The 10,042-nt window shown below is 42.6% G+C and overlaps 1 protein-coding gene across 4 annotated transcripts; it reads left to right on the top strand.

The window, feature by feature from the left end:
* The first annotated feature begins 3,302 nt into the window (after nt 1–3,302).
* Nucleotides 3,303–9,761, top strand: eomesa (eomesodermin homolog a). Of its 4 annotated transcripts, none has more exons than XM_048229856.1 (8): nt 3,303–3,397; nt 4,289–4,389; nt 5,086–5,716; nt 6,102–6,256; nt 6,861–6,982; nt 7,975–8,133; nt 8,253–8,314; nt 8,534–9,761. In XM_048229856.1, exons 3-8 carry the CDS (start codon nt 5,199–5,201, stop codon nt 9,351–9,353), a joined length of 1,836 nt encoding a protein of 611 aa, XP_048085813.1. In that variant the 5' UTR covers nt 3,303–3,397; nt 4,289–4,389; nt 5,086–5,198; the 3' UTR covers nt 9,354–9,761. The 4 variants fall into 4 exon arrangements, with proteins under 4 accessions (XP_048085813.1, XP_048085814.1, XP_048085812.1 ...); XM_048229857.1 differs by having other exon boundaries at nt 3,303–3,465; XM_048229858.1 differs by lacking the exons at nt 3,303–3,397; nt 4,289–4,389 and adding an exon at nt 4,837–4,910.
* The last annotated feature ends 281 nt before the right edge of the window (nt 9,762–10,042 follow it).

The raw sequence follows: 10,042 nt of genomic DNA, 5'->3' as shown, positions 1-10,042 counted from the left end.
GGGAAGATAATACGATGGGTGCAGGAGCGCATGTCGCGGAGCGTCCTGCAGTCCTTCGCGTTTCCCAGCTCCCCTCCTGCCAGGGGTCTAGGCGGCGGGATCCACTAATGAGACGTGCGTTATTAATCCTTGCAATGGGGTACATGAATTCACTTCGCAGCAAAGGGTACAGCGGCCGCTTTGGCCCATAAACCTGGAATGCGCCGCTTTCATGTGCTCTGCTGATTATCTGCCCTGACAACAATATGGTAGGACTTCCCTTCCCCTGTCGCGCTGCCCCTGGCCTTGGGCCATCGGAGGTCATCGTGAGCGCTCTTACACTTTTATAGGTGGTCAAGAAACACGCTGACAGGTCAAAACGGGAGCTCCTTTATGAGAGCGTGTAAACTTTAGCCTCGTTTGGAATTAATCCTACGCGCTGCCCACATATAAATCACATTTATATTGTTTTCTCTATTTCACTGGCCGCTTTTCAGAGTCGTTGTGGAAACACTAACAAACTCTTGAACTCGTGCGGTTTTACCCTAAAAGTGGACATTCGGGCAACGTTTATTGTTTGTTTAATCGGATGTTTTCATCGCTTCACAGCAATCTGTACAACGCGGTCAAGAATAACGAGATGCCTTGGTATAATTCATTGGCAATGGGGAGTTGGAATGCTTAACATATTATTTATTATAGACTATATTGCAAAAAAGGGTAGCCTACTCTCATTGGCAATAATTAGTCATCTTGATTTTGAATCTCAATAAGTGAAATGTGTTTAACTCATATATTACATCGATTCTCCCATCTTCCTCTGTCAGAAGCAAACCTGTCGAGCGCTTCTGCGTGCATTATCCCGAATGTCCTCGGGAATGTAGTCTACAGAGGCAAGGAGGAGATCCGGTGTGCGCCGAACTGCTTATCGGGACGCAATTAATTTTATTGTTACACTACGTCTGCGTGTGGAGGTGTGATGTAACGTGGCAAAATATGCCAGTTTGAGCAAAACTCGACAACGCAGATCACCCACTCATAGCTCAAACACAAATCCAGAATAAGCCTGATAGACAGTTGTAGCCTACATCATTTTATTGGGCACATTTTGTAACATGTTGCTTTTCTCCCAATGAATGCCATGTATTCGATCATTTCCCACTTTCCTCTTAGGCTGTCTCTCTTTTGATCCACACTCTCTCTACTTGTCATTGACTTCTTTTTTACATTCACATCAAAATGAACCTTTATTTAATTCCCCCAAGATGTCTTGCCAGTCAAGTGGTGATAGACTTCTTTGCAGCAGAACTGGGAGACTCGTGTTGGAGTGCCACCCTGCTGGCCAGCTCCTAGCTGGACCTTTGCCAAATTCAGACTTTAATTTAAGGAGCAGCAAGGGTCCTCAGCCCTAAGACCAGAGACTGCAGGGCCATTTCCTCCATCAATGCCAGCAAGCCTAGTTTACATCCAAATAAAGGCAGCTTAGCTCACTATTTTTCACTATCCCGGTCATAGGTAGGGGAATATTATTTGGGAGAGATATGTGAGATTTTGATGTCTAGGAACCTTTTGAGACTTTCCTGTCCCTTAAGGTTTTGCCCAGTTCTAAAAGCACAATATTGATTTTGAGTTATCCCTCTTCACCCTTCACCCCATCTCTCTCTCTCTCTCTCTCTCACTCTCTCTCTCTCTCTCTCTCTCTCTCTCTCTCTCTCCCTTCAGTGGCTCCACAGTTAGCAGTGTGGAGCGTTATGTATGTTTTCCCTACATACTTTAATCAAAGAGACTTCAGGAGAAAGAGACAGAAGCAGAGAAGGGGTGAAAATAAGATAATTTGTGGCGACACGACGCGTGGCTGCCACCACGTCAAATCACAACACCGCGCCGGTGAGAGACAGCCACTCAGGCAAAAGGGCATCCTGGGATACATCCGGGGCCTCCGAGGCCCCAGCTGACATCTTGAGCCATGCCGCTGTGCTCCCCAAACAGACCAGTGTCCAGATTTTGATTTCCTCTCCGTGGCACGACCCAATCTGCCTCCAGCCGGGGCAGACCCCCCTACCACCATCCCACAGCTCACCACCCCACACACACACACACACACACCACCCCCCACACACACACACACACACACACACCACACACCACACACACACACACACACACACACACACACACTACCATCCCACACACACACACACACTTAATCAGATGTAACATTGTTTTAATTTTCATTATTATTATTATTATCATAATTTTAATTATTATCGTTACTATTAGTAGCAGTAGCTTATTTACATACTTCTTAACTGATTATTAGAGTGCCTTCATTATCATATGTGACCTTCTCAGATATTATTTAATATGTAAGACATGTGTTTAAGCAGATTAAGGTGTATTGTGTAGGTGTAATATGAGTAATATGAGAGAGATGTATTAAAAATAATGCAATTTGTTTCCTACTTTATCATGGCTTTTTAAAGCAGCCTTTTGCTCTCAGTCCCACTTACATGGCACAGTAGATTATGCTCTGCTGTGTGAGAATGCATTAATGATATCCCCCAAACTATGTGTGTGTGTGTGTGTGTGTGTGTGTGTGTGTGTGTGTGTGTGTACAAGTGTGTGTGCATACTGTAGATTTGTGCATACATATTTTGCATACTATCAATGTCCCCTGACTCATATATTATTTTTAAACACATTGTATGATGTAGGACCCCAGTCCGTGCTACTTAAACAGTTTTTTTTATTTATTCATTTATTTATTTTAATTATTGTGGTCTAAGTATTGACTATGAATTTGGTTTCCCTTGCCAACACACTTAGCCAACAACATAAGAAGCTACTCATCTGCTGTGCAGTGTGACTATAGCAAACTGTCGACACCAGAGAGCACTATAGTGAGAGGAGGTTACAGTTACAATTAATCTACAATCTACGTAAAAACCTAAGGTTTGGATTTTATACATTCTTTATTTAAATAATATATTCTTATTTTAATTCGTATATGGAGTTGTGTAGGACACCTACAAAAATCGACATCTCCATTTTTATTAGCTTTAGACACATTTGGACAGGTTTACTATGAGATTTCCAGGCAACAATTGGAAATTCATTCTTTGTCAAAAAACATTGTTTTACCACTCAGTCTTTACCGTCCTTTCGTGTGCAAAGTTTGCATTCTGTTTCACCTTACTGAACGTCAAGTTGACGAATGAGAGGTATTCTTTCCGGGTAAGCGCGCATGCCGTCCGAGGGGCGGTCTTAAGTGTCTTAAGTGTTTTCTTTCCTCACGTGCCTGCTGCATTTGCCTTAAATGTCTCCACTGCATTTCTTGTGTGTGTCACCGGCGCGCCGGTTATCGAGTTTTAACAACGCATTTCTTTTAGCCAAGCTGTCCCTTCATTCAGCGTCACAGGTTCGTTCAGATGGAAAAATAATTGGCCGTTTTCCCTCAGCTTTACGGGTAGAGCTCCATTGGGATTTGTACGCGCCTATTTCTTTCACGTGACCGCTTGATTATCTCAAGATAATCAGATATAATTTCATACTGAATTAATACATGCGTTTTGAAGTGTTTATTCAGGTGATGGCCAGTGACAAGATATTTTTTCACAGGACACTGCAGCAGGTCTTGCATACAGAAATGCAAACAGAATATCCTCTCCGAGCGCTTTAATCAACTGCATTTAGTCTTCAGCAGTACACATAGATAGGCTAGGTGAATCATCCATATCAGGCCTAGATACCATGCTTGATTTTGGAATTATAGCCATTTGCAGTTACACTAGCATGGGCCAATAAAGTCAATGTCTATATTTCATCACCTTTGTTTTAGAATTACACCATGTCTAAAGGGATGACTTTAGCTCAACAGGGGAGTATTAAAGAGGGAGCTTTTAGTAAAACTTGTGACCTCACAGGTGCCGCCCCCTCACCAAAACTTTTGCACGCCTTTCAGAAAGAAGACAGTCATACTAACAAGAGTTTAGTTTTAACCAAGAAGCGCTGGCAAGTCGTCAGCTTTTAAACGGGTGTTCATAAAGAACTTCAGCCGTGATTGTTGCCGTTGAAATTAATGCAATTTAATCTAATCCTCGCTATCAAATGCTGTGTAACTTTTGAATTTTTAATTATTTTGAGAACATTTAGATTTTTTTTAATGTGAAAAACTGTTTGAAGTTCTACAGGAAATCTTAAAAGGCCTCCAAATTGTTGTAGTATGATCTGAACACCGGTGCACGTGTTTGTTGATTGACCACAAAATCAGTTTCATGGTCGGTTCAGTTTAATAGCTGCTTTCTTTCAGTCGCCACGCTTCAAACGGCTTTTCTTGACAAAAAGGCTTTCAGACGACCTGCGTGCAGTCTTTTACAGACAGATATGAAGAGGTGTTAAATCACTCCCCTGGTAAGTAGATGTTTTTTCTTGAATCTTCAATTCTGATCCAATGACTGCAAGGGTATAGTTTACAAGCCACAACATTATTGCTGAATCTGTTGTCTTAAAATATGTTGTAGCCTACAAGAGTCAAGCTTCAACTGGTAAGCTATTATCTCGTGTCTCTTCTTTCGTGAAGTCAGGCAAACACAAATAAATAAACTAGAAATATTTTATTTTCGTATGTGAAACATCTGCATTTGGTGGGATAAGCAGCATCGGTGTCAATACTGTAATTGCATTTTCTAATTGAATTAATGTGAAGTTTGTGTCAGCCAATGAGCAGGCGAGAAACAATGATTGTCTCGGATCTCACGAAGCCCCTCCCATCAAAGTTGAGGTAGGCTACTTTGTGGTATGAGTAAGGACTATCCTATATAAGAGAACTGCAGCGTTACTGTCACACAGCACAGATAAAAGGGCAGAAACCGAGATTCGAAGGTGCGCCTTTGATGTTCTGAAGCCTACGTATCTTTCTACAGGGGCCGCAAGTAAAGAATATTTACCAAGACGCCAGCAGTGCGTCTTGGTTCTTGTAATTTGTTTTGGAATCTTTAAAGTCGCAGTGCTTTTTATTCGTCCTATATTTAAGAATGCAGTTAGAGAATATTTTGCCCAGCGCATCTATCAATTTGCCCAAGACTTTTTACAATCTCTCTTCTTCAGAAAGTACTACGAATAGCCCGGGGTCGACGCAGATTGACTACCAAGAAGTGGATAGAACGGAATCCGAGGCAAATAACGGGCCCAAGAAATATCATAGTGCGGTTGGAAACGCAATGATGGGCGAGGGAGAGAGTGACCACTTCTCCGGGACTAAAACGGCTCCAGATGGAAGAAAAAGTTCGCCAGTCATCGGCGAAGATGACCTCTCCAGCAGCCGTCGCTATAACATAGACGAACTCGGTTCTGACAGGTACTTCATCTCTTCAACACAGCCCAGCACCGACGTGGCGAACCCATGTTCTCTGTTCCCTTACGGACAGACCGGGACTGTGTATAGTGGGTCAAACGGGTCTAGGTATTCGACTTCACTGCATTACGGATCGGTCTTGCCACCGACAGGGTTTTCATCAGCTGTCTGCGCCAGTAGGAGTCAATTTGCTACAGGGTACCAGTTTGGGCAAGGTCCAGGATGCCTGTACCCGCCGTACCCAGGATCAGGCTCGGGACTCAGCTCAATGCCTATCCCAGGGTCAGCCGGAGGAGCAAGGGCTCAAGTTTATTTGTGCAACCGTCCTCTGTGGCTGAAGTTTCACCGACATCAGACGGAGATGATCATCACCAAACAGGGCAGGTAAGCCATGCACATAGATCAATCAAACAGAACGGAGAATGTGGGCCTATCGCATTGCAATCTGATGCGTAAAAAGCCTATCTCCGAAATTATGAGTGTTAAATAATTATCTGCATAAATGTGCGCCATGCGTCCTACCGTTGCCAAAACGCTGAAGTTATCATTAGTAAAATGAGATATTGCTGCAATATTTAAGAATTAACCGTTAATAATGCTTGACTCATTTTGCATCTGCGATTTATGCTCAACGATGGACAGCGACGTTGACTTAGTGGTTTGCGCTAAAAAAAAAGAGCAATAATGAACTTAATTTAAAATGTATTGTGATGTTTCCCAGATGTTCGCCAACGCTTGAAAACTAATCCTCACGTTTTTTATTTGACAGGCGGATGTTTCCCTTTCTTAGTTTCAACATCACTGGACTGAATCTAACGGCACATTACAACGTCTTTGTGGAGGTAATTTTGGCCGATCCAAACCACTGGCGTTTCCAAGGAGGTAAATGGGTGACCTGTGGAAAGGCTGACAACAACATGCAAGGTATGTTTTATTTTCTTTCACACATAATTCGTCAAAGCCCATTCTAACTCTTCTAGCCAATGCGCACCCATCTGTGACCAAATGAGCGCTGACAAAAGTTGCTAAAGTCAGATCTAAACGAAATATAGTTCGAGCGCAATTCGTCAGAATTGTATCTTTCATATTGTGAAATGTATAATTTACTATCGAATCATTATTATACTTTTAATTGCGATTCAGTTGAATTTTGTTTCTATGTGCAAATGAACGAGAATATAAAATGTGTTTAAATTATTAAATGATTCAGGCGTTATTTACAATTAAATTGAACAAATGCATGCTTATATATTGAAAATATATTATTAATATTTCTTGTAATTAGTAACAATATTCCTATTGTTAGCATTATTGTTGTTTGCATGTTTATTTCATTTCCATTCACACACTTAAAGAAACTTGCAACAAAGGTTTATGCCTAACGAATGCATTATTGGTGGTTTAATTAAATGTAATCTAATTTCATTCATAATGAAATTAAACTTTTGTATTTTAAATACATTTCAAGAAAAGCAAATCAGTTTCAGCATCGTTAACCGAGCTGCGAAAATATCCTTTTGTTACGTAGGAAATAAAGTGTACGTCCACCCTGAATCTCCTAACACCGGGGCCCACTGGATGCGACAGGAGATCTCCTTCGGCAAGCTGAAGCTAACCAACAACAAGGGCGCCAACAATAACAACACCCAGGTTGGTAAACTGCGTGGTAGATGTGACAACTGTTTCTTTCTTTCATTTATCTTATACATATAAACATATTTTATATTATTGGCAAACACTGAAAAAACATTCCCAATTTTAATTTAATGTTATTTTAGATAGATAGATACTTTATTGATCCCCAGGGGAAATTCAAGGTCTCAGCAGCATACAGACAACACAAACACATTCTTTAACAGCAGAAAGTAATTAATGTATATAATATAAAAAACACAACTAAGCAATAAGGACAGTAGAAGATAAAGAATATACTAAAATACAAATTATACTAACTAACACTTCATCTAAATCAATTCTAAAAACAGAATCCACATAGTGGCGATTTAATCAATCAGAGGCGCTTGTAATGACGGAAGCAGGGACTGAGCCTGTGATTCTCTGTGCATAGTAAGGTGAGGTACTGTAAGGTGCTCTGTGTGAATGAGTGTCATGGTGATAGTGGTCATGGTGATAGTGCAAATGAGTAAGTCCAACAATGCAGAAATAAAGTAAAGTCTATATATCTATATATTTAACTATTTTAAGAAAAGGTATAAGTGTGGCCACAGTTCAGCTGTGGCATGGAGGGAGGGGTTATGCATATGTGCTAATATAGCATGCAAACAGTGAGGCAGAAAGACAGTGGTAAAAGTGGCTAGTGGACAGACAGTATCCAAACATGGAGGGGGTAAGAGGCAGACAGACTATGCAGAGAATGCAGACTATGCAGAGAGATAAACTAGAGTTTGAGAAACTCTTTGTTCCTAACTTGTGCATAAAGGAACGAATATGAAGTTGCACCCCACACATATACACTGAAGACCATCTCACACATATGCACTCTCTCTCTCACACACACACACTCTTACACATAAGCGCACGCACACACACTAACGCATGCACACACACAAAAACATCACTTGCTCACACCGCATCTTGAGTGGTTTTAACACATAGCTACTTGCACACTTGTCTTTTGGTAGATGATTGTCTTGCAGTCGCTGCACAAATATCAACCGCGGCTTCACATAGTGGAAGTTACTGAGGATGGTGCAGAGGACATAAGCAACGAAGCGAAGACTCAGACCTTCACCTTTCCTGAGAACCAGTTCATTGCAGTCACCGCTTACCAGAACACAGATGTGAGTAGCAGACCACCTTTCCTGTTTTGCAAGCTTACACCCACTGACATCAACTCTTGATATGTTGTCCCTGAATTGAATACTAGCTGACCTGTTTTGTTTTTGTTTTTTTGGCACAGATCACACAGCTGAAGATTGACCACAATCCCTTCGCAAAAGGCTTCAGAGACAACTATGATTCGTAAGTACATTTACACACACTTGGATTCTTTGTAATTAATTTGTGGATCAGTGCTGTTCTTTCTTTTTTCTTGTGGAGTAAACTGAGGACATTTTTGTATTGTATAATACAAATAAAGGTTATTTAGTTCTCTCTATTCAGTTCTCTGACCTCCGTCTCTCTTTTGCTCTGTCCTTCTTTCCCTTTCTTGTTTCCTCATCCCCTCTTCCCCTCTCCCAGGATGTACACGGCCCCAGAGAGCGACAGACTGACGCCCTCCCCCACGGACTCCCCCCGCTCCCACCAGATTGTGCCGGGGGCGCGCTACGCCATGCAGCCCTTCTTCCAGGACCAGTTTGTCAACAACCTGCCCCAGAACCACCGCTTCTACACGGGTGAGCGCGCCGTGCCCCAGACCAACGGCCTGCTTTCCCCACAGGGTGAGGACGCGGCGGCCGCTGCCGCCAGCGCCGCCTCGGCCCAGCGCTGGTTCGTGGGCTCGGTCCAGCAGACGGGCTCGTCGGCCAAGCTGGACCTGCCGTACGATGGTGATTACTCCACCTCGGGCCTGCTCTCCTCGTACGGCATCAAGCCCCTGCCCCTGCAGTCATCCCACGCGCTGGGCTACTACCCGGACTCGGCTGCCTTCATGGCCGGCTGGGGCAGCACCCGGGGCGCGTACCAGCGGAAGATGACCACGGGCCTGCCCTGGTCCCCGCGGCCCAGTCCCCCGGCCTACGCCGATGACCCGCTGGCAGCCAAGGACAAGCTACAAGACGAGGGCACCACGGCTGTCGCCGCCACCACCACAGCCGCCGCTGTGGGTGTTGCCGCTGCTGCCACCTCGCCGTGGATGGAGACGCCGCACTCGCTGAAATCAGTGGACTCTACCGACTCGGGGGTGTACTCCATGATCTGCAAGAGGCGCAGGTTATCACCGGGAGGGTCAAGCACTGACACCTCACCCACCATCAAGTGCGAGGACTTGACCACCGATGAATATAACAAAGACAACAACCAGAAAGGAATGGGCTACTATACCTTCTACACCAGTCCTTAGGAATCGGATGTGTCCATTCTCACTCAAATGTATAGATCCCTGCTATTCTGTCTTTTACTTTTGTTTACATAAAAAAGTGATTCTGCCCTCCTATTGCATTTTTAGAAGTTTATAAGAAGGTGCCAAAGCTAAGCGCCCTCCTATTGTGCTAAATGAATCCTGTATCTAAGTGACAGATGGTTTTAATTTTATTTTATTCCCAGATGTATTGTTTGCTTTATCTTAAGCATGTCCCAACATTTTTATAATTTCATTTGTTTTAAATGCTGTGGATTTCCTCTTAAATTTTATTTAATATCAATTTGTTGTACAGTATTTGTGCACTTTAGATTGTGATGTATCTTGTACAAATGGTCTACATGGCTCTGTTATAAAATGAATAATAAAAATGTGCTTTTCATAAAGTAATTCTGTGCAGCCTTTGATCCTTCACTTTATTATCTTGCCTATATTCCGTAATGAAGATGGTTACACTCACTTCGAGATTCGTTCAATGAAGTCTCGAATCACTTTTACTTAAACATAAAATTGCATGTTAGATTTAATTAAATTAAATACACGATATTTTTTCCTTGGCGTGAGGACAAAGGTTGCGTAATTTAAAAAGCTGTAGCTTGATAAATAATCTAATAACTATTATTATGCTAAAATATGTAAGCCTCCAGTTATTGCATATAAAGTGTTTCTGC

This window comes from Alosa alosa, chromosome 20 (assembly GCF_017589495.1).
Source record: "Alosa alosa isolate M-15738 ecotype Scorff River chromosome 20, AALO_Geno_1.1, whole genome shotgun sequence".
Lineage (NCBI taxonomy): Eukaryota > Metazoa > Chordata > Actinopteri > Clupeiformes > Clupeidae > Alosa > Alosa alosa.
The sequence above is the reverse complement of the archived record's forward strand: the minus strand, read 5'-3'. Positions and strand labels throughout refer to the sequence as shown.